This window comes from Megalops cyprinoides, chromosome 2 (genome assembly GCF_013368585.1).
Source record: "Megalops cyprinoides isolate fMegCyp1 chromosome 2, fMegCyp1.pri, whole genome shotgun sequence".
Lineage (NCBI taxonomy): Eukaryota > Metazoa > Chordata > Actinopteri > Elopiformes > Megalopidae > Megalops > Megalops cyprinoides.
In genome coordinates, this window is record NC_050584.1 from 36,124,470 (window position 1) to 36,149,298 (window position 24,829).

Below are 24,829 nucleotides of genomic sequence, written 5' to 3' on the forward strand. Positions count from 1 at the left end.
AGTTCTATTTTTAAGTCTCTGTGTCCGGATTTAAACGGAATGTCATCTGCCCTCCGTCACTGTTTTAGGCTACATCGGGGTTCGTATCTTAAATCGAACGACGGAGTATCGCCAAGTGGCCACCCTATGGACAGAGAAGGAAACGCACTGAGGGAACTGGACGAGATGTAGCCTACTAAAAGAACCGAACGAACTGGAGGAAATGAACGAATGAGCGATCTTCGTAGTCTCTTTCGGAGAGAACTGGAGCAGTATTATTCAGACCTTGGTGGAAGTGCATGTGGGTCGTGGTGTGTAATGTATAATGAAAACAAATTTACAGACGGAATGAATTTTTAATAGATTAAGAAAATAATTTCAAAAATATTAAATATCACACCATTATTTATTGAATTTTTAGATTTCAATACTTCTTCACTGGTGTGTGTGTGTGTGTGTGTGTGTGTGTGTGTGTGTGTGTGTGGGGGGGGGGGGGGGGGGGGGGGCTTTCTGAACAAATCGTCGTAGTGACCTGAACGAAATCATTCAGTTCTGCAAAGCCAGTATAAATGCCCATCTATTGTGTACTGGGCAGCCAATAAGGTCAGGAATGGCAGTGGAACAGACAAGGTATTAAATATTTGGGGGTGTGGTTCGGCATTAGACATAAGCACAAAGGTAACTTTCTAGAACAAATAAGGGGCAGGTTGCATGCTTAGCGGTGGTTGATCACCGGCTTTCATTTAGTGTTAATTAGCAACTGCCTGTGATGTTTAATGTTTACATGACAGGACTATGGTAGTCCAAATGGGAATTCATAAACCCCTCAATAGTTCCAGTTAGCCCTTGCTATTTAAAATTCCACAGTCAAAATATCGTTTAGGACTTCCCTTCCAGTGTTGAATTGCGCACCCCATTCTGGCAATTCTTGCTATTGTAGCCTATTAATATATGCTAATAAATGATAATAAACATTACGAGTGTTCACCAGTGAAATTTTAGGCTTATATCCAACGTGTGTGTGTATATATAAATGTATACATATATAAATCGATTACAAGTGAACGAATTAACGCAAGAATGCGAAAATAAGTGGTGCTGTTTTAATAAGTAAGTTTTAATGACCCAAAGTTTGCTCATGTTTGTAAAATGCGTACTCAAAAGGCACCCGAATCCAACTCCCGAGATGTATTGAAGATAAATATGTGATGTTATTTTTTAAACGCAGCAATTAATTTGATAGAGAAATGAGCGAATGAGCTGGTGAAACTTCATCAGCTACATAAGTCTAAATAGGATGGTGTAGCCACAGTAAAACACTCGAGGACATTCATAATCTTGCAGGATTGCCTAATGTTATTAATTTCACGAATTAAACCGCCTATGCCTCAGCTCTAGTTAAATGACTATTTCAAGCGCGCAAATGAAAACTGCCTGCTCCTCCTCCAGTTCGGGTGTTTAGCGTGATGGTCGAATATTAGCTCACTAGGTCTTCAGCGGATTCCCCCAAACCGCATCGCAAGTCGCGCGACAGCGGATGTCAGGGGTGGAAATCGGCGACAAAAATCTCCCCTGTGCGGTTACTGGAATAGTTAGCGAGTTAGCTAGCTATAATACCATACGGCGGATTTACAAATAGTCAAAATAGCATTGCATTTTTAAATCCACATGAAAATATCGTCTTTTAAATGGGAGGCTAATGGCTATGAATATTGTTTTCGGTCTTGCTTGAATCCCATACAAGAAAAACAAGACCCTGTGGTTGCTATGGAGAAGCTGCGGCTGTCAGGCCGGGGAAGGCCAGAGCCCCGGACTGGAGTTGTTGAGAGGAGCTTGTAGGGAGACAGTGGGGACTACCTACTAGAACGAAGAGCAGGGGGTAAGTAATTAGGATTAGGTCAAGCTGCAGAACAGAGGTTGATATGAAGTACCTAGCTAGCCAGGAGCTAACTGTCGCTGCCTGAAATATTTGACCAGTTTGTTTACAACATTGAAAACGACGTGGCTTGTTTTGGGAAACCACCGTAGTTAGCTAACGTTAGCTAGCTAGTCGTGAAAGAAAAGCCTGGTAAATGACTAGACTGACGTTAGCTAAACACTGTTTTCTACTACAACAAAAAGAGTGGCTTTGTCAGCTAAATTAATTAACTTAATTCACAGATAATGCGGTAAACTCACCAGACATCCTTTCAAATTATAGTAATTCTAGCTAGCTAGAATATCTGTGCTCCAGCATAGGCGAGATATTAGCCAGCCAGTTGACATAGTTAGAATTTCACTCCGGCTGCAGTCTAGTATACAGTGTTTTATTTTAAATGTAATGTTTCGGTAAACGCATTGTCATGTCACTTAATAAAACTAAATGACATGTCAAATAGCTAGTTAACGTTAGCCTTCTAAGGGGGTCATTCCTCATGCTTATCTCGCTAGACAAATGTGAACGTTAGCAGTTCATCAGTTATACTCTTGCTGATGTTAAGCATTAGTTTAGTTATTTCCCACTAGGTGCCTGTCTTATCTTAGAGAACGAACTTGTTAGCCAGTTACATGACACACTACCTCTGATTAACCGACGTAGTTTATTAGCTTGCTAAGTAGCTGTTTGACTGATGTGTTTTAGGACTCAAGTTAACATTAACTTAGCTAGCAAACGAGCATGGCAGTGCAGCTCTTTCGCTAGCCAGCTAGCTAGCTGATGGTGCAGTTCTTGGCGACGTGCAAGGAAGTTGTAGTTAGCTAACAGTTAGATAGTTTAAACCATTTATCTGTAACGTTGCCATATTCACACTAATTTACATCATTGTAGCTGGTTACCTTAAAGTTAACGAGAAAGGGTGTTAGCTAATTAGCTAGCTCACGCTGTGTACATTCATGTCAATACAACTGACGGGGCGCTCATTGTTGACTAGACAGCATCTCAGACTTGCCTTTTAACGTTTCCTAGCAAGGAGCCAAGGGTCGAATTTGTTTGAGACTACTTAACAACTTGTTATAAACAAGCCCACTAAATATATCAATTGCTTTGGTATATTTATTAACTGGTTATCTAGCTAGCGCCTTTTATATTGGGAAAACGTAACCTACGATGATTGTATGGCCTTACCATTGCGTTAACTTACGTCGCGTTGGGTTTAGGCTACCGATATGAGTTAACGCTAGTTACCAGCTGAAATGTAGCTACATAACATGAACCAGGGAAGCACATAATTGGTTATCTGGTTAGCTATGTGAAGGGTCCCCCATCATGTTGCTAATTGGATATTTTAAAAATAATGTATACGTTGTAAAAAGTGATGAAAAGAGGGAACCATCCACACCATATGTTTGGCAGGAGACGAGTGCAAGGGTAGGAAATTTACGCTTTTTATGTTTTCGACAGAAATGGGACTGTAGTGACACATTGCCAGTGAGTAGACGACAATGTTGGTGGTCTGAAATAGAAAGAGAAATCGTTCCTTCAAGAGAAAATAAGTCCGTCGGCCCAAGGTAAGCCCATTGTCTGAAATGCGGCAGGGTGTGCTGAATATTCTCACGCACCGGTATGGTAAAGCATATGGTAAAGTCATCGCAGCATCATATCAAGAATTCCCAAAATGAGCCCATGAGATTGATTCTAATTTGATCCAAATTATTGACGCATTTATTCAGTATGCGGCAAAGTAATTAGACGTCTTAGCTCGTTTTCGATACTACGTATATAGTAAACAAATTGGGTGGATCAAAGATGTGAGGCGTCGCACTGCCTTCTTTGTGCAGTGAAGCAAATGAGACGTGATTGAATCGGATTGTACGGCACCACCTTGTTACACGTTTAGTGTTGAACATTTTCAGCAGCGCACCCCGCAGTCACCATTCTTCCCTGAAGCAAAGAAATTTTGGTATGTACATGTCAGAAATTCAGAAAATGGCAGATATTGCCAACTCAGTGGTACCTTCAAATATAATTGAAGATACAAGTTAAATACCGACTCCGTGATTGCCTCACCCGAAGAAAAAGCATAGGGCAGCTTTTTGAAAAAACCTGTATCACGTCACACTGACTATGCAGGGAATTTCGGACAAACACCCACACCCACACGCATTAACACGTGTATGTATAATCTGTAGTTTTCTGACGTTCTTTTTCTTAATTTTTGCGTGTACCTTCATGTACTGTTCATGATGAGAAGATATTAGAGGAGCTTTTACAGCCTCATGTTGTTTTGTTTTTGTTGGCTCATAAATGTGTCTCCTTGACTTGAATTAGTTATCATCTGCAAATTATTCATCTTTGTGCTGCAGTACTGTTCTTGTACTTTATGTAGAATATCAAAATTATGAAAGGTTTTTTTTTGTGGGGGAGAGGATTTGGTAGACTATCAGCATGACAAGGAGCTAGCTGCCAGGATCTAGACTATGTGTATGTGTGTGTGTGTGTGTGTGTATGGCTCTCTCTGTGTTGTTATGCTTTCTGGCATGCATTTGTCAAAATTACATTTTTAACATTCTCTTTTTATTCCTGTGTGTAACAAATTTTGTTTAAAAAGTTGCCCTAATTGGCCCTACTCTTTGTACAATTAAACTAAACAATGGGAATAAGCCTGTTCATTATGAAGTGCATTTTGAAGTCTGCAGCTCTATGCTGCCTGTGTATCAATTGTTTTGGCCTTTTAGTTGACAGAACAGCAGCTGAAGAGCACCATGTTGTGCAGAGCCCAGTTATTGGATGGGGAGATCGGTTGCTGGCACACATGCTGGCAGGCACTCGGCATCTTGTGGTCAGCCGTCCTATGATGAACAGTCCTCAGTAGGATAAGGAGAAAAATACCCATATTTAGCCATCAACTGTGGAATTTCATATACCAAAATATTTCGCTTCCTATGTGGTGGGGGGGGATTGCCTCCCTGGTTGCGGAACATGAGTGTCATTGTGTAGTGATTCACAGTCTTAGCTGGTCTTTATTCTAGGGAGTCAACTGTAACACTCATGAGGTCATTGCAACTGAGACCTGCTGCACAGTTGTTTTTTTTTCTGATCACTATCAGAATTTTGGTGGTCCTGTTTTTTTCTTTTTTTAAACCAGTATGTGGCTCCTCCACAGTCATAATTCTTTAGAATCAGAATCAGACTTTATTGGACAGGTATGCTTACACATCAAAGATATTTCACTCCGGTTCCAGTGTCTCATAGTGCCTTCACACAATGATTTAGAAGGTGACAACAACAAATACCATCCAACAGTAGCAGAACAACAAACGAAAAGAATAGTGCAGGACACATACAAGGAATGGCGTAAGGATGGAATGAATGAGGTATATAAGCTCCCATCCTACCTTAAAGAGCCAGAATTATCAGCGTTGTTCATGGTAGTACTTCATTTTTATACAGAGGAAAAATTCAGCACAGTGGAATGCTCTTGAACATTGAGTTTGCCTCATTGGAAACTTGTTCCCTTTGTCATTGTAGGCCAGTTGTTTTTGTTCTCGTGCTTACTTGCATTAAGGGCATTTATAACTATTGTTTTGTGTTGTTGAAACTGTAAGGATAAGGAGCAAAACAGTTTACTTCAACACAGCTTTTGCAAATCTGTTGCAGGGGGAAAGGCTTGTTTTGACTACATTTGTAAGGGAGTGAAGAGGAGAGAAAAATGCCACCGAGACCGTCATCGGGAGAACTGTGGGGCATCCATTTGATGCCCCCGCGGATTTTTGTTGACTGTCTTCTACCAAATGGAATGATACTGACTCTGGAGTGCCTCCGTGAGGCCACGCTTATCACCATTAAACATGAACTTTTCAAAGAAGCAAGGAAGTACCCTCTGCATCACCTGCTACAAGAAGAGACCTCGTATATCTTTGTCAGTGTTACGCAGGAGGCGGAACGGGAGGAATTCTACGATGAAACAAGGAGACTTTGTGATCTCAGGCTTTTCCAGCCCTTTCTTAAAGTCATTGAACCTGTGGGGAACAGGGAAGAGAAAATACTAAACCGGGAAATTGGTAGGATCTCCCTCTCTTTTCAGCCTATGAGCAAAAATGTGTCACTTATATGAGGCTTGTTATTGGCAGATGGTTTATGTAATGACAGGTAAGGCTTTAACATGACAAGTTAAGGGATCATGTTTTCTTTTATCTGATTACTACATTGGAAGTGTTGTATTTGAAGTAGTTTGCTTATAAAGTATTGAAAGTCCATTACTGTCCAAGCATTTGAAGAAAGCCTCCACCTCTGACTTGCATTGGTTTGAAACTGTAGGTTTTCCGCAAGTTCAAAAGGTATTTGAATTTAATTCCCATAAAGTACTACCTTAAAAATACGATTTCATTGTACTTAGTTTTCAGAAATGTGGTCTTGTCAATACAACAACTAAATGCCTATTTCGGGTCACCTGAAGACCTCCGTCAAACCTGTGTTCTCATTGCAGGTTTTGCAATTGGTATGCCTGTGTGCGAGTTCGATCTGGTCAAGGATCCTGAAGTGCAGGACTTCAGAAGAAACATCCTGAATGTCTGTAAAGACTCTGTGGACCTCAGAGATGCAAATGGACCCCACAGTCGAGCATTATATGTTTACCCACCCAACGTGGAGTCATCACCTGAACTTCCAAAGCACATCTACAGCAAACTTGACAAAGGTATGAAACCAGCAGCAAAGAGAAATGCATTTTAAGATAATCTCTGTGCATGTACTACAAATCTAACTTGAATGTTTTCACTGATTTGTTACTTAAATATAAGATGGAACTTTCAAAATACCCATGACACAGAAACTAAAGTTGTTTTCTATTTTTTTCAAAAGCATCTTTATGCTTTTTCAGTATGTTTTGAACATACTGTATGTATGTGTTTAATTTTGTCAGCCCAAACAAGAAAACAAGAGCTACAGATTAGAGGTGCACCGATACCATTTTTTTAAGACCGATACGAGTACCAAGTATTTAGTTTTAGAGTATCGGCCGATACCGAGTACAGATACGAGTACTTATTTTACTCAAAGAAATGTTTATTATTGGAAATGTAGAAATGTTTAAGTGCCTTCTATACAAAGCCAGTAGCCAGCCACAAACAGTCTGGCTAACTGACAACAAACATAGCTTATCTAGCTTGTCTGAGTAAACGTAAACGTAAGAGGAAGGTTTTTCTTAATAAACAGAAGTATTTCCGCTCTCTCACATGTAAGTTGGTTTCTTCTCTCATTAACAGCTTGAGAAGCTGCGCTGAAGAGTCGTTCGCTCTCAACGCTAGTGCATGGCGCTGATAGAAATTTCACAAGAGCTGATAAAGGCTGGTCGTCAAGAGCAATAAATTTGGTTATTTTTTCTGTAATTTTCTTTGCCTTTGTGCTGTCCTTAGACAACTTTTCTTGCATATGCAGGGACTATCAGCGTATCAGCGTCTGCTGAGTAACATTGCCCTTTCCCTGCTTAGCTTTAGCATTGATGGTGTCAACAAATGTCTTGTGCTCGTGAGGATGACAATTCTTTAAATGTTTTATCAAATTGCTTGTGTTAGTCCTTTGTATTTGTGCCCCCCCCTTAAAATAGTTTTGACAGATATTAGCAGTTTTACTTTCTTTGTTTTCAAGTTTATAGAAATTCCAAATAGTTGACGTGATTCCAAGTTTGACTGCAATACTAGGGCTCTGCAGTTAGTTTCACGGCACGTTTACAGGCTATATGTCAGTGTACTCGTAATTGGAAGCATTAATTTATGATGCCGATACCAAGTACGAGTGTTTACCATGCTGTATCGGCCCGATACGAGTACCAACGAGTAGTGCATCTCTACTACAGATGAAAGCAAGCGTTATGCTGTACATGTGTTTACCTGTTAACAGGCACTTTTTTCAAGCAGGACACTGAATCAGTTTTGTCATTTCAGGTCAAATAATTGTGGTGATCTGGGTTATCGTCTCCCCTAACAATGACAAACAGAAGTACACCCTCAAAATCAACCACGACTGCGTCCCGGAGCAGGTGATAGCGGAGGCTATTCGGAAGAAGACCAGGAGCATGCTGCTGTCCCCGGAGCAGCTAAAGATGTGTGTGCAGGAGTACCAGGGCAAATACATTCTTAAAGTATGCGGCTGCGACGAGTATCTTCTGGAAAAGTACCCTCTGAGTCAGTACAAGGTAGGGCCGCGTGTGCTGTTTACCACCTCAGCGCCCTCTCCAATGTCAGTAAAGGTCACCCCCAGCATTACCGCGCGGTGTGTCATCAGTAAAGGACGCTTGCAAGTCACCACAGGGCTGCATTCCATGAGCAGTTGTTATGCCATTCAGCCAGCTTTATTATTTGGTAAAAATTTATTCCTAGTGCCCTCAGGGGTAGGCATTCAAATCAGTACAGCTGACGACCACATCCCATAGGTCTGCATTTATAACCGTGATGTCACCGCTCTCCTGCTGTGTGAGATTGTTGCAGCTGTGCAGTTGCAGAGACAGTAGAGAATCTAACTACAGTATACATATCATGAGCTGGTGTATTCACACCGTGTGTGACTTTCCTGCGTGTGCAGTAGTCATCAAAAAACAGCATCTCTTTTCACTTTCAGTACGTGAGGAGTTGCATCATGCTGGGCCGCATGCCAAACCTCATGTTGATGGCTAAGGAGAGTCTGTACTCTCAGCTGCCCATGGACAACTTCACCATGCCATCCTATGCGCGGCGCATCTCCACTGCCACGCCGTACATGAACGGTGAGGCCTCCACCAAGTCCTTATGGACCATCAATGGCACTCTGAGGATAAGGATACTGTGTGCCACGTACGTCAATGTAAACATTCGGGACATTGATAAGGTACCTGTTTATTTTTCCCTCCGATATTTGACATTCCCAAGCCTAAAGCTGAACTTGGGTACCAGATGATCGACTAAAGCCTGTGTTTATAGAGTGTCTGACTGAAAAATTGCATTCATTTATTTCAGTTCTTCCAACATGATTTCTTGCAGTTATCTCCTGAAACAATTTATAATTTGAGAAAAGGAAAAAAAATTTTACTGTTATATCATCACATTAGGACAAGTGTATCATTAATATGCTGGACTCTTAATATAATGTGATGGTGATGGTGGCCATTGTGAAGATAGTTTTACCACATTATCTCCCTCTGACTGCTCTAGATATATGTGCGGACAGGCATATACCATGGAGGGGAGCAGATGTGTGACAATGTGAACACACAGCGTGTGCCCTGCTCAAATCCAAGGTATTACTTGACAAGTTACTGCACTCTGATGGTAAAATGTATACATTTTTGCCCAGGATTCTCAGCATGTAACATGCTATGGTATGGAGTAAATTGACAAATGAGGCCCCTCATTTGAATCAGTCAGTCTCTGATTGAATGGTGTCTAAAACCCGCAGGACTCTGACTCTCATGAACTATAGCTGCCTGTTACTGCTCTGAATGTACAATAGCATACGTATGCAGATTTCTGAATGAAACCCTCTGTCTCCGCATTCCAGGTGGAATGAGTGGCTCAACTACGACATGTACATTCCTGATATCCCCCGTGCGGCTCGCCTCTGTCTGTCCATCTGCTCAGTCAAGGGGAGGAAGGGGGCCAAAGAGGTGACAGCTCCATTTCATTGTGCATGTATCCTCCTCCAAACTTTGCTTAGATCTGGCCACCTTGGAGTTTGTGCCCAGGACAGTAAATTTGTTATTTATTTGTCTTCTGCTGTTTAAATGGAGTGACCCTGATAGATTGTGAAAAGAAATGCATGCAGCATCCCGGTATGGCCTTTGAAAACTGGTTGTGCATGCTTTGGCCGTGGGTGTGTAACCAGGGCATGTGTAATTAACCATCAGGCTGAGCGAGCCATGTAAACATGGAAAAATAGGTCAAAGGGGGACAGTTTTAGGCCCCATGAAAAATTATCTGTTTAGTTGAAAACTTCAGCAACCTGTTTACATTTATGATATTTCTGTTTGGGTTGTTCAAAAGAAAGATTCTCAGTCCATTCACTGGTTTTGGCGTTAAAGTTTACAATACTGATGTTTCTGTGATGGGAGAGAAGCCCTTGTGACAGATTGCGTTTACTGTTTTCATACCTAAAGTCATAGCTGCACTGAGCAAGAGTCAGTGCTACCCAGTGCAGTAAATACAGCTAACTCCATGTGGAATGTTCTCCCTGTGTTGCTTAGGAGCACTGTCCACTGGCCTGGGGAAATGTGAATCTGTTTGACTACACCCACACCCTGGTCTCTGGGAAGATGGCACTCAACCTGTGGCCTGTACCTCATGGGCTGGAGGACCTGCTCAACCCCATAGGGGTGACAGGCTCCAATCCCAACAAGGTAAAAGAGTATGACAGTATTTAATGCTACTGTGACTGAAGTATGGGGGTTCATGCCTAATGACGAGTTCCTCCCCCCCATGCAGGAAACCCCATGTTTGGAGCTGGAGTTTGATTATTTCAGCAGCCCAGTGAAGTTCCCAGACATGGCAACAGTAGAGGACCATGCTAATTGGACCATATCCAGGGAGCTGGGCTTTAATTACTGCCATACTGGCCTGGTAAGACCACAGACATTCATTTGCATCCTACTCTAATGTCCCAAGTGTATGCTGTTATCCAGTCTAGCTGAAATAAATGCTTGAATAAAAAGAGTGTTAGCATCAATTACTCAAATGTGATATTGCACTGGATGTCTTTTTTAGTCTGGATGAGCTCCAGTTTTGCATTAAGTAGTAATGAATAGCATTTGAAACATTAAGTAGACAATACTACTTTCATTACTAAATTGCTGCATTTGTTTTTTCCTACTCTGGTTATGCTCTGCCCTGCATTTGTACATGATTGGATAGGTATGGTTATAAATATTTGCTCCACTATGTGGTTTGCCAGGGTTGATTCAGTTAAACATCCTGCACAGTCCCAGACTGCTGATAAACAGGACACACAGGTCTTATCTCCTTTTGGAAACATCAGCATGAAACAGATCTCTAAAACAGTTTGAGATGCCGCTAAGAGACTGTCTGTCTCTTCCCTGCTGTTACTGCCAAACTGTACCTTTGAGTCTGCATTTAACTTCATTGTATGACAGGCGGAAAGATCGTCTATCATAGACTACAACCGGTGGTTCTCTTTACACTGGGTCTGTCCTGAAGTGAGTCTGACTGTGCATAACTATATTACTGAAGTGCCCTTTCAAACCATTGCTCAGCAGAAAGTCTCTTTGCAAAATTGCAATTCGGAAAACTCAAATGTACAGGCAGCTCCACACAGAACTTTCTTGGCTGCACATCCCATGCAGATGTCATTGTTTGAAAAGTCCAGTGAATGTACCTTAGTCAGAAATCATCTGGTTACTGTTGATATGCCAATATGGAGCATGGACGGACATGTTTACATAGTGGAGCAATAATTGTACTGAAAGCATGGATGATGTTAGAAGTCCCTGTGGTGGAGCTTGTCCCCTGCGTAAAGCTGTTGTACTGTACAGTCTCCACCTTTGCGAAGTGTAGATGAAGAGGGACATGGTGTTCCCCTGCAGAGTAACAGACTGGCGCGAGACAACGCCCTGACAGACAGCGACAATGAGCAGCTGCGTCTGGTGTGTAACAGAGACCCCCTTTCTGAGATCACTGAGCAGGAGAAAGACTTCCTGTGGCGGCACAGGTAATGCATACTCTCTCGTTACTGTATGGAGATCTGGGCAGGGGTAGTTCTTTCTAACCTGCCCTTTTGTCCACCCTCCTTTTCCCCCAGACATTATTGTGTAAATATGCCAGAGATTCTGCCCAAGATTCTCCTTGCAGTGAAGTGGAACTCCAGAGATGAAGTAGCACAGGTAAACGAACAGACTTCTTGTCAGTTGCAGCGTTAGCTGTTTTATATCCGATTTTCCGTGTAACTACAATACAGAGAACACTAACATGTACTAATACTAAATTAGCACTATCTAGAAAATAAGGCATAAATTCAGTGTCGTACTGGTAGAGTGATGTTTTGGGTGTCCCACTTACTGTTATTCAATAACATTACCTTTCTTGTGACCAGTCTTTTTATTTTTTCTAGGGACACTATTTGACCCTGCACTGTTTTTGGTTAATGCTATGCACTGTATCGAAATTCATGGGAAAAATACTAATGCTCACATTATTTTCTTGTTAAGATGTATTGCCTTCTAAAGGACTGGCCAGCAATAAAGCCAGAACAAGCCATGGAGTTGCTGGATTGCAACTACCCTGACCCAATGATCCGGGATTTCGCTGTCCGGTGCCTTGAGAAGTATTTGACAGATGACAAACTCTCTCAGTATCTCATTCAGTTGGTCCAGGTACAGCACTTTTTGATCTCTGTTGTACTGGCATGATTAATGAGATCCAGCATTTAATAACTAATGGGATTTATTTTGAGCAGCATTTGTGTAGAGCACTGTATGGGGCCCAAGAGTTGTGGGTTTGGATCCCAAGCAGGACACTTATTTTAGTCAAAAGTAAAGCATTTAAAAACAGTGTCTTCAGCAAATACACAGCTGTGCAGATATGTTACAGACAATAAGATGTAGATGTCCATGTAAGTCTTGCTGGATGAAGCTGAGCTGGATTACTATAATGTTTGATGACATTGTGCTGTTTATATATTGTAATTCCTGTGTTCCCCTACCGTCAGGTCCTAAAGTATGAGCAGTACCTTGACAACCCACTGGTGCGATTTTTGCTGAAAAAGGCTTTAACTAACCAGAGGATAGGACACTTCTTTTTTTGGCACTTAAAGTGAGTTGAATTTTGTTTCTTCTTTTGAAGGTACAGTTAACATGTTTCACACCGTAAAGATTGTGATAGGCAACAGATTGGTATTGATTTCTGCTTATTTCATCTGAGCTGATGTCAGTTCTCCTCTAAAAACATAAACACAAGTCGCAGCAGCTTAACTATAGGGCTAATGTGGCGCACAGGACTGGAGTGTCCTGAGAAAACATCTCAAGCTGGGACTTGAGTAGGCAAACACCCAACCGTGTAAACATTGTAAACACGTGGAGTTAATTACATTATTTTATAGTGTTTCCTAGACTGTCAAAGGACTTTGCTGCAGTTTATATTTGTCCAGTGAGATCTCCACTGGATGTACACAAGATTAGTCTATTGTTTGCGATGCAATCTGTTAGGTCTGAGATGCACAACAAAACGGTCAGCCAGCGTTTTGGGCTGCTGCTGGAGTCGTACTGCCGGGCGTGTGGAATGTACCTGAAGCACCTGAGCAGGCAGGTGGAGGCCATGGAGAAGCTGATCAACCTCACGGACATCCTGAAGCAGGAGAAGAAAGATGAGACGCAGAAGGTGTGGTAAATGGCAGCCTCTCCAGCGATGATGTCGATGCGAAAACAGCAGATACTATAGGAATGGTAGCTTAGTCCGCCTCTGCTGAAGGACGTTAATGCCAGACACTATTGACAGCAATTTAAGGGGGATTGAAATGGCAGTTTAATTTGAGCCCACCTCATCTTTCCTTCCTCTTCAACTGTGATCCATCTCATCTGTGTCAGTGAAGTCTAGACAATTGCTAATCAGTGGTACCGCAGGGACTAGAAAAATGCCTCAGATTGCCTCTTTCTTTGGTCTCTTCTAAAGGATCCCGCATGATTTTGTCTCCTAAGGTGCAAATGAAGTTTCTTGTGGAGCAGATGAGGAGGCCGGACTACATGGATGCCCTGCAGAACTTCACCTCTCCGCTCAACCCTGCACACCAGCTGGGGAACTTAAGGTAAGGACTCCTTGCTACAGCTACCTAAGTGAGGAATACTTCTGAAGCTGTGTGGGTATGTTGATATTATTGTGACACTTACGGTCAAAAACCAGAATGCAACAGTGAAACACTACACACAGACTGGTACAACTGTTTCCTAAGGTGGAACAGCATTCTCCTGCATATCCCTTGAGAGCTCTTAAGTCACTGTTGATGTCAACACCTCTAATTTCTACTGCTTTCCCTCTGTACTTAAGTATACTTTTCTGCAATATACTGATGAGCAGCTGCGAAGACAACAGGATAGACCTAGTATTCCAAAGAGAATAGTAGCCTACATAGCAGCATAGAAAGCACTTTTAAATAACAATATCAAATAATTATACAAGCTGAACTGTGTTTTAACTAATACAGAACATTAAAATGTCACTGTACTAATTATAAATGTCCCTCTGAGTCCTTTTAAGTGGATCATGCGTACCATTTGATAAAGAATGCAATGAATAGCCTTAAATAAAGCATTCTGTTTATTTCAGTTAATTGCAGAACATTTAGTTGGTAGTAATTTATGTTGAAAAGAGTTCAAGCTCTGTATGTAGGGAGCTTGAATAGCAGGATATTATTGCTTTAATTTATGATTTGATCTGAGGAAAACAAGCTTGGAGTCTTTTTGAAGAAATACATGTGTATACTTCATCAAAGAATGCACAGAAAACCATTCTGGGAAGTTAATTACCATATATTTAGTGTGCAGTAGAGAGAGCCCTGTATGTAAGGGTTTTACTGCTTTTATTTATGGTTTCCACTGGTGGTTTTTATGTAACCAAATGAAATGTTTTGATCCTTTTAGGCTTGAAGAATGCAGAATCATGTCTTCTGCCAAAAGGCCATTGTGGCTTAATTGGGAAAATCCTGATATCATGTCAGAGCTTCTCTTCCAGAACAATGAGATCATTTTCAAGAATGGAGATGGTGTGTTTCATTTTGTAAATGAAAATATTGCAATAGACTGCATGTAATACAAGTAATGTATAACTATATTTTTACCAATTATTATATACAAATTATGTTTTTATTTAAGTAGGCTGAAAAAGGATGGATACAATAGTTTAATGATTAAACATTACAACATTCAAAATTTACATCCTGTTGTTAGCATCAGCTGTGTCAGCACTGTCTTACTTTTTTATTGGTCCAGATTTACGGCAAGACATGCTGACTCTTCAGATCATTAGGATCATGGAAAACATCTGGCAGAACCAGGGCCTTGACCTCAGGTATTATTCATTGTGTGGAATATTTTATAAAATAAACTTAGATGTTATTATAACTGTTGATATAATTTATATTTTAAATAAATGTAGATGATAACATCTGAGAAAGATTGTGACCTTTTACATGATACTGACATGCCCATGTCTTTTGTGTCTTTGTCAAAGAATGCTTCCGTATGGTTGTCTGTCGATTGGTGACTGTGTGGGACTCATTGAAGTGGTGAGGAACTCCCACACTATCATGCAAATCCAGTGCAAAGGAGGCCTGAAGGGGGCGCTGCAGTTCAACAGCCACACGCTTCACCAGTGGCTCAAGGATAAGAACAAGGGAGAGATGTGAGTCATGCTCTCTATGCTTCATGGCATAAATAAATTAAGGGATGCATTAACGAGCTTTTAAATTCACAAATGATGGGCACGTGCCATGCATGGGAATATACTGTTTTACAGGGCCCCCACACCAGTGAGTCATTTTCACTGTCACAATCTGTTATACTCAGTGGTGTCTTCCACACCGCCTCCACCGTCACCACACGACTTTCTCCCTGCTGTGTGATTGCCAAGCTTGCTATGATTTTCATGTCACTACTTGCTTATTTCTACCCTACGATCGCTGGTATGACGGAAAAATCCATTTAAGTGCTGATGGGCCAACCCACGGATGTGGCCCAACATCACATGATTGTAGAACAGACACCCAGCGAAAACAAATTGTGACTGTCACAAATAAATTGTTGAAGGGAAGCTTTCGTTTGGGAGGTGTGACTTGTAGCTAAAAATCAGTACTCATAAAGCAAGCAGCAAATTTTCTACAATACAGTATTCTAGCATAATATTAAATAGACACTATGAGCAGTTCCTTGCTAAACTAAATAAAGTAATACATAAACCAGCCTGGAGCATGGTTGCTGATTTTGATAAGCCAAAAAAAACCTAACCTGTGTGTTTCCTTTCATGTGCTGCATTGTTTCTATAGGTATGATCTAGCTATTGATTTGTTTACTCGGTCCTGCGCTGGGTACTGTGTGGCCACCTTCATCCTGGGGATTGGAGACAGACACAACAGTAACATCATGGTGAAGGATGACGGGCAGGTAAGATCTTGTGTGTTGTCTCTCCACTTGATCTGAGACACAATTCTTGTTGCACAAGTTGAGCTGGAATATGACGTGCCTTATCCCCTTTTTACAGCTGTTCCACATTGATTTTGGCCATTTTCTTGATCACAAGAAGAAGAAATTTGGCTACAAACGGGAGAGAGTTCCGTTTGTTTTAACCCAAGATTTCTTAATTGTGATAAGCAAAGGAACCCAGGAGTGCACTAAAACCCGAGAGTTTGAGCGGTAAGAACTCTGCCTGTTCGTGGTCGAGTGTCCACGTTCACATGGCAGTGTGTCTGTGTTTGCATGGCTGCATGGTTGCATGCATAGGGCCGGGTGTCCATGTATGCATGACCCCCTGTGGATGTTTTGTTTGTGAGTGTCTGTCAGGTATTGGTGTGGTGTGCTTCTGGGTGAATGTTGTGGTGTTGGCAGATGGCAAGCATTTGCAGCAATTGGAGGGGCAAAACAAAACAACAAAGGCCTCTTTCATGGTTTAACATGGGCTTCTCAGCACCCATCTCAGCTGCCTCCGTCACTGTGGCTGTCCCTAAGCAGGCAGTGGTCTGCCAAGCCACCAGCTTTGCCCCCACTTTTCTGATTAGGCAGTCAAGGGATAAGGGAAATCTCCATATTCATTGCTGCTGGAAGTAGACTGAAACAAACCTGTCTGTCAGATTGAAGGCCTGTCTAAAAGGCTATATTACTTCCTGCCAGGATATAGGTGGAAAAAGAAGGAACTAAAGAACAGTTTGCTTTTTGCCAGTTTGCTGTTCCACATGCTGCCAACTCTCCCCTGCAGGTTCCAGGAGATGTGTTACAAGGCCTACCTGGCCATCCGCCAGCATGCCAACCTCTTCATCAACCTCTTCTCCATGATGCTGGGTTCCGGCATGCCCGAACTGCAGTCGTTTGATGACATTGCCTACATTCGGAAGACCCTGGCGCTGGACAAGACGGAGCAGGAGGCACTGGACTATTTTATGAAGCAGATGAACGACGCTCACCACGGTGGATGGACGACAAAAATGGACTGGATCTTCCACACAATCCGACAGCACGCTTTGAACTGAGGAAAGGAAACGCAAACCTCGCAAGCAGTGGGTGACAACACACTGACCTTGGAGCACTACACAATCTGGACTCATTTGGTTTTTTGGAAACCAGCAGCGTACTTCAAAGTCCCTCATCGTGTTTGAAATGACAAAACCCTGTCTCCCAGAATTTTTTTTGTTATTTTTTTTTTTGAGTTATGAGTATCGTCTTCTCGTTTTTCCTTAGGTGTATGCTGATCTTCTCTGGGAGACACCTCCTGCACGTTCTCATTTATGGCCTTTTGTAAAAATCACTTACCTCTTTCATTTTCAGGAGCTCGGGTGGTATAGATGTCTTCCTTGAACTTTAATGCCTTCAAATATGCACAGAACATAGAAACTCAAAACAGGGTAAACTGTCTGTCATTCGTGGTTTTCAACCTGTTTATTATAAAAAAAGTCCCAACTGCAAAAGAAGAGGGCCCAAAAGGAAGTTGTTGTGGTGATGATGGGCCTGGAGAATGCTGTACAGTGGAACTTGGGTAGCACCTAGTGTTGCTTGCTGGTATTACATCTCTATCTGCTGTTTGCATTCTCCACTCCTGAAGGCATGAAAGGATTGGTAATGTACTTTTTAAGTATATATTTAGCGGACCCAGTTTATGAAGCTTTAGTAAAGGATGGTCGTTGTTGAAAATCATGAATGTGCTATTAGAAATGCTTGCAGTGTAGAAAATAAGCCTTAATATGTGTTGAGGTGCAATGAGTGAGTGTTGGGTCCTCTCCCTTGTTGCAGAGCTGCAGAGAAAGACTGGAGAGACAGAGCAGATGGATGCTGCTCAGAGAAGGAGGCTCATCTGTATTCAGCTTTGTTGAATTTCTGTCCTAGTGATTGTTTGAAAGTTACATTAATGTAAGATGCGCATGGCGACCTGCCCAGGGGCGTACAAAGGGGGTCGTCTGAAGCTGTGAGACACTTGGAAAATGCAGGCTGTCAGATTTGGAAATCAAGGAATTTGTTTCATTTCAGAAGCAGGATTTTGGGAATTGCCTGTAAAGAAAAAGACAAGTTGTACAATTTGGGAGGTGAGAGATTGTGAAGGGCCCAATACTTGAAATTATATAGAAAACCATTTGTGGGCCGATAGGGTTGTGTCTACTGTTTATACTGTTATTATGGTGTTTCTATATTTGTTTGATATTACTGCTCCAAAAAACAGCTTGTACTGCCTTGTAACTCCCGTTAATAGAAAGTGTCTTTGTATAAGTCGTGAATGGTCATTGATGAGTACAGAAAGAGCTTTTTATATCAGTTGTAAGTAATACAAGTTGCTATCATCTTGTCCTGACTGAGTGGACCCCTTTTAAAGGATTGTAGATGGTAGGGGAAGGAGGGGGAGGCTACTGAGCTTGTGAGAAACTTCCAAGAAGCATGCATGGAATGTGTTTTGAGTGGTGTTAACATCCCACTGAGGTCTCCATCCATGTTACTTACAGGACCCGGAGCTCCTAAAATAAAGCTGATGTCCTAAGCACTAGATACCTGCTTAAGAGGAGAATGTTGCAGTCCTGTCATTAGATGCTAAAATTTATCTTATGAGATGTTTGTGAGCTCTTGCTCATTTAGGTACCATTATAAGTATAGAGGGATGTAAGAGGGGAATTTGGCTATAGATGAACCCAGTTAATGTTGCAGCATGGTTCATCATGGAAATTACTTCTGTTAAGTGATCCTACTAATACCACTAGGTCTGCACAGAAAGAGGTTTTTGAATGGTTCATCTGTAGTTAAACTGTTAAAGTTCCCATGCTAACTTCAGAGATACAAAGAGTGGACTTGAAACTTTAAAAAAGGAGACTCAAGGGTAGATGCCCTTTTGAGAATTCTGATGGACTCTGTCTTTAATGTGAGTCTTCAATGACATGCCCTTTTTATAGGCCAGTGTCTGAACCTGTACCATATATCTTGTTAGTGCAACAGATTGATTAACTTGCTTGATTTTCCTGGTCTGCAGCCTTAGGTCATCCAAGCATGGAAAATCTTTATTCCATATTACTTTGACAAAACGTGGATTTGAAGATTTTCTGAGTCATCTGTTACTGAAACAGTCATTTCATTATCATTCATTTTCAAGCTGTACCTCAAAAAAAGGAAAAAAACATGCCTATGTCCAAATGCCAGAATGATTATTTATTTTTGGGTTTAAAGCTTCATGTTGCTGCAGTAGAACAACTGGAAAACACCATGTTTTAGGCTGAATATGTGTTGATCAGGTTAAGAATGGAATGCAAACATGCTCGCTGATCATTCTGTCCCAGAAGGAGAATCTTATGGCATTTGAAATTTATAAATTAAGAAGATTGTCCTATATGGTTGAAGCCAAAGCAATTCTTTATAGTATACATAAATGACCGACACCTGCATCAGTATGGAATGCCCTGGCATTATAATACTCATTCTTCATTTTCTTTTTCAAAACAAAGAACATTAAACACGCTTTGTTATACTTCCTAAGAATTTTATACCGCAGTTGAAATGTTGTATCATGTGACACTACCCTGTTACAGCTCTCTAATGTCCTGTCCTTTTTTGCTGATTTTACAGTAAAATGCTGTGTAGCATCTGAATGTCTGAAGGAAAGGTTTACACTAACGGGAGTTTAGATTATATTCTGTGCTTTTGTGCTATAGTGCTAAAATATATTAGCTGTTGAAGAGAATGTTGATTTTAAAGCTATAAGGAGAAGTCTCACTGTAGAGAGTGGGAGGGTCAGAGGGATTTGAATGTTTAAAAAATGGCCACTAATCATGAGTAGCAGCTCTGGCACTTGGATAACTGCCTCAGACAAATGAACAAATGGAAAAAACTGAGCGGGAATTAAAACGTGCTGTTACTTTGACATAAGAATCTCAGTTGCCTGCCTTTGTTATTTTACAGAAAGGCCAGACCAGCATTTCTTTGGTCTCTGAGAAACTCTCCTCTGACGGAGAAGGTTTCAAAGAAACGATAAATTAGGATGTTGCTAATTTTTCAAAATGAAATGTATGTAAATCTACTGTATAAAGTCTCACTGAACTGCATTATAAATGCATCAAATAATGAGAGGGCCCTGATTTTTGAACTGTGAAATTTTTTCCAACAATATTTAGTTACACTATATAAGAGTGGGGAAAGTACAGAATTACACTATTCCAAACTTCTTATGCATTCATTTGAGATACTTGAGGTTTTAAATTTTTAAATACAAATGTGGTTCTTATATGCAGTAAACCATTTAACAGCTATACAATCATAACTGAAGTATGTAGGTGGTTTTGCACTTTGTAATTTCCTTTTTTAAAAATGCCTTCTGTCTGAGAGGACCCTATAGTTAGTTCCCTGTGTGTAGATTTAAACATCATTACCCATTTTACTCCCTAAAATCTGAAATGCATTTAAAGCTTGTAGTGGTCAGTAGCCTTATGCTAGCTTTGGTGAAGCCATTGGTTGTTTAGATCTGTTGAGTATTCTTCGGTGTATTTGTCTGTACAGGCTACAGACATTCTTGGGCTGGACCCATTAAAAAGCCCATTCAAAATGCCTATGTAAGTCACCTTGTAAGATGTATTTGAAAAGCTTTTTCACTTGCTAAAGAGCAAATAGAAACATATTGTGATGCTGTGTTCAGGGCATCCCTACAAGAAAAAAAACTTCCATACTTCAGTTTGAAAGGTTTTACTTGAATTTCATTGTTGTGAACCACCTTTTTTATGTGTCACGGACAAAAATGATGTCACCATGTGGTGTAGCAGTGAAGGTTAGCTAACATAGGCAATTTAATACCGATTGTGAATGTTTTAAATCCTTTTGTGAAACAAGTCTCAATGCAGTTAGATATCAATTCTAACAATTTTGTACTGTTTTATTTTAGACTTAGGCCAAACTTTGAAGTAAGAGAGGAAGAGGAAGCATTTCTCTCTTATAAAATTAAATGTGTCTAGTTAGAAAAAATTAAAGAAATATTTAAGAACGAGATCAAAATGGTTACTGTGCTGTACTGAAAATATTTTGAGAGGTGTTCAGTTCTCTGTGACAAACTGAAGTCCTGTCTATACTTTGTATTATTATTATTATTATTATTATTATTACTACTACTACTACTGCTACTGCTATTATTGATACGTAAAGGGCCAAAAATGGCATAGACCTTCTTGCATGCAAGTTAAATACCAAAATACTTATATTTTGGTTAATTATCCTATATTGCTATAAAATAATGTTTGGCCTAAGACTGCACTCTGTAGTGAACATTAATTATACTTTAACTGCTACCAAGTAACACCCTGCATTTTCATTTATCTACTGTCTGTATCATTGTGCTATTTGATTAAAACAGTTGCTTTGTATCCAGTCTGTCTCAAATATTTTGAGTGTTATGTAATTATGTACAAATAAATTTATTTCAAGTGACATTTGCAAGTCTTGAGTACCCTTATCTGTGTCTGTCCCAGTTGCAGTGGTCCTTACAGTTCTTGCTTCCCTCTGTATGAGACTAAAATACTGCAGTATTATTGTAGCACAGATCATTTTGATCTCTTGTGCAGGCTTGGTGCCAAGAGAAAATACAGAGCGGTGCACGGGGGTGAGGGGGGGGTGCATCGGATATAAGGAGAGAACTGGGGGGTGCACTGAGGTCCACCTAAGCAGCCCCATAGTGCTGGCCCTGCTCTTGTGACTTAGGGTATAAAAGAAAACCCTGTGCTGGGAAAGTAGGTTCAGTAACGATTCCTGTCAAGAGCCCTTACTTTGAGAAAGCCTAGTGTGTGTGTCTGAAATTCTAACAATCATGTTGATTATTGCAGACTAAATATATCAGAAATAATTTTGCATCACAGATGTGTCTCATCTATGTATATACAGTATAACTATCTTTAAACAATGAAATGAAATTAAAAAAACTAATTAGAAACCATATCATAACAGATAAATGATTTTTATCCTACTTTCTGAATTAAATTTTACAAAAATAATTGAACACATCACTTAGTGTCATGTTTGACACTAACATTTGCCTCATCCAGCTATTGAAATCGACAAGACGCTTGCGCGCTAAATCCTTGTGACATTTGCCGGGAATGATATTTATAACAGGGTCAAATGATGATGCTTCTCGTTAAACCCAAATAAACGGCACGTGATGAAACAACTAAATCAGTCAGGTTTAAGGACATTGCGTAGGGCCAACCCGTCGGAGATAAAGTAACCTGATGATACCGGAAAGATGTTCTCTAGTCTCTACAGCAAACAGTAATAATGTCTGAGAAAAGTCTCAGCAGTTCCAATCCACACTCCAGCCCAGTAGGTGGCGTTAATACGGCTAAAAGTTGTTCTTAATGTGGAATGACGTTTGAGTGAGCGGCGCGGTACTTGAAGTGGAAGCACACGTTTGTGTGTATTTTAGCGAACTGGCTGCAAACAATCACACATTCACACTGACGTTTACGGTTGCGTGAAACGTAAGAAAGCCACTGATACACCAGGGGTAGCTAGTTAAATATGGGGAAATTGACGATAACAGTCGGAAAAGTGTATGCGCGTTCAGTTTTATGGGAATGCCTTTGCTGTATAGCATCAGTACACGATACAATTCACAAAGTACATGTAGGCAAAAACACTGGATTATTCCTAAATGCATGGGGCAATTACGACGAGCTAGCTAACGTTTTTACGCAGAATAAATTGTTTATGCGATCTTATTCAATTGATTGCTGTTATTCACATATAAGCACATCAGTTGCTTAACTAGCTAGCTAACGTTACTTCGTTAATCCAAATGGACAAAGCCAGCTAATTATTTAGAATAAGATATGCAGCTAGCTAGCTAGTACGACATCTACTAATCGAAACTTCTTTGGGTTTTACTGCTTGAACTCGACTTCTTCAGGATTCTGCATGATTTGGATCAATATGACGATGTTATCGTATATGTATTATTTACATAGCTAACTAGCGGCGTAGATAGATGACTATCTTGCTAATTTGCTACATACTTCCTAGCTAACGTAACGTTACTTAAGATCAGGCGACTAGCTGCGCTAGCTTATTGATTAGTTGTAGCTATTTTAGCGAAGTAAATTGATGCTACTTAGCTTGCTAAGAACTGTAGTGACAGGTGACGTATGTTAGCGATTTAAGCAAGCCCACAAGAACAGAATCGTGAATGTCATGTCAGTCCCTAGCCAAATTGTTTTCTGTTACAGCAACGTACTGTTAAGTTTAGTTAGCTGTGCTACTTAGCTAGCTGTCTTGCCTCGGTGTACCCTAGCTAGAAGTACAGAGGTAACTGTCATTTTAAATGGCAGCTGCTTTGATACTATATCATAATCTAATAAAGCCCTTGTTAGTTGGCTAATTTGCACTGCTTTGGCCGTTTCTTAAAATTTGCATTGTCTGATAGCTGTGATCTTCAGGTTCAACAGACAATGTAATTGCAAAACAAATGTGTTGTAATTGTGAATTATTAAGAAAATAAAGTACAGAAATCTGTTTAAAAACGTGCTTACGAGCAGCCCCAGGTTGCTTTGAGGAGGTGTTGAGATCAGGACACAAGGTAGGGCAAGGATCTTATTCGAGGATGTAGACGTTAGAAATATTAAATTCAGTTGTTCATTATGACTACTCTAGGTGGAGAATTGTGCATATGTATCTTGAAAGTCTGTTACACAGGCAGAAATATTTGTCAACCTTTTTTCTCTACCTTCAAAAACCAATTCTCAAGGTATACAGTGATTAGGGATAAATAATTCATTAAACAATTCTGCCTCTTTCCGCACCAGACAAGTTCCAGTAGGTAATAGCCACTACTCTGTATGAAGAATCTTACTGAATCTCCTGATGATGGATAAGAGATAGGAGATGGATAATCCACAGGATGACTGACCATCCAGATGGTCTTTACAATGCAAAAACAGTCTTCTTGAGTCAAAATCAAAATACAGTCTTCTTGAGACTGCTGGTACCCACTATTATGTTATTTACTGCGAGATTGAGGGGGATCAGACCTCTACTAGGGCTGCCACATCTGTGAGTTTCTGAGTTTTCACCATTATTTCCCCATTATTCACCAGGTGTTCCATTTGCCTGTGTTCAAGCAATTCAGTGTATTTAAAAGGGTTGCTGATGCAACTTTAAGGAGATTCAAACACTCAGGGTTTGAAGGTTTGAAGTTGACTCCAGAGTCTATGTATTCATGAGGAAACTGGCCTTCTAGCCTCTGCCCCTGGTGCAGTGCCTCTGCGTCAATGTTCTTAATGTACTTCTGAGTAGATTCTGAACATGCCAGTCAGTGTAATGTGGAGGGAGTGCCAACTCCAGAAGACTTTCAGGAAGTGGAAAGAGCTGTTTTTTTTTTTTTTTTAAGACATGAGCAGTAGTGTCAGCCAAATGAACGGGGATAAGGGTATCCTGCTATATGCTGTTTAATCATGTAGATGAAGATTCTTTTATAAAGATACTTCTTTAAATAAATAAACAAATAAATATTTATTTACAATCCCTGTAGTTGAATACAGTTGACTTCCATTGAGGTAACACTCTACTAGAAAAAAAAAATAATGACATACATCAACTCATCTGTCAGAGGTAAGATTTTGCTAAGTACAGGAAAATGTTGAAATTAGTGGGTAATTTTGTAACTGATGCTCTCTTGGATTACTTGGACAGTGTTTAGGGGTTATTTTGCATCCCTTGTTACTTTCTAGAAAACTCCTACAAGAAGTGAAACA

General features: G+C 40.5%; 1 protein-coding gene across 2 annotated transcripts; it reads left to right on the top strand.

The window, feature by feature from the left end:
* The first annotated feature begins 1,507 nt into the window (after positions 1–1,507).
* pik3ca (phosphatidylinositol-4,5-bisphosphate 3-kinase, catalytic subunit alpha) lies at positions 1,508–17,161 on the top strand. Of its 2 annotated transcripts, XM_036520705.1 has the most exons (22): positions 1,508–1,858; positions 3,359–3,465; positions 5,555–5,958; positions 6,384–6,593; positions 7,840–8,090; positions 8,513–8,758; positions 9,082–9,167; positions 9,428–9,533; positions 10,110–10,262; positions 10,348–10,482; positions 11,463–11,587; positions 11,678–11,759; positions 12,084–12,248; positions 12,584–12,687; positions 13,080–13,251; positions 13,569–13,675; positions 14,508–14,629; positions 14,856–14,934; positions 15,097–15,267; positions 15,908–16,025; positions 16,123–16,274; positions 16,834–17,161. In XM_036520705.1, the coding sequence occupies exons 3-22, from the start codon at positions 5,607–5,609 to the stop codon at positions 17,102–17,104; spliced, it is 3,207 nt and encodes a 1,068-aa protein (XP_036376598.1). In that variant the 5' UTR covers positions 1,508–1,858; positions 3,359–3,465; positions 5,555–5,606; the 3' UTR covers positions 17,105–17,161. The 2 variants fall into 2 exon arrangements, with proteins under 2 accessions (XP_036376598.1, XP_036376597.1); XM_036520704.1 differs by lacking the exon at positions 3,359–3,465.
* The last annotated feature ends 7,668 nt before the right edge of the window (positions 17,162–24,829 follow it).

What these genes read in the sequence shown, in the direction of transcription:
- pik3ca (XM_036520705.1), top strand. Translation starts at nt 5,607, where the DNA reads ATGCCACCGAGACCGTCATCGGGAGAACTGTGGGGCATCCATTTGATG. An exon ending in ATCTCATTCAGTTGGTCCAG is followed by an intron (nt 12,249 to 12,583) that starts GTACAGCACTTT and finishes CCCTACCGTCAG; the next exon opens with GTCCTAAAGTATGAGCAGTA. An exon ending in TTCTTTTTTTGGCACTTAAA is followed by an intron (nt 12,688 to 13,079) that starts GTGAGTTGAATT and finishes GCAATCTGTTAG; the next exon opens with GTCTGAGATGCACAACAAAA.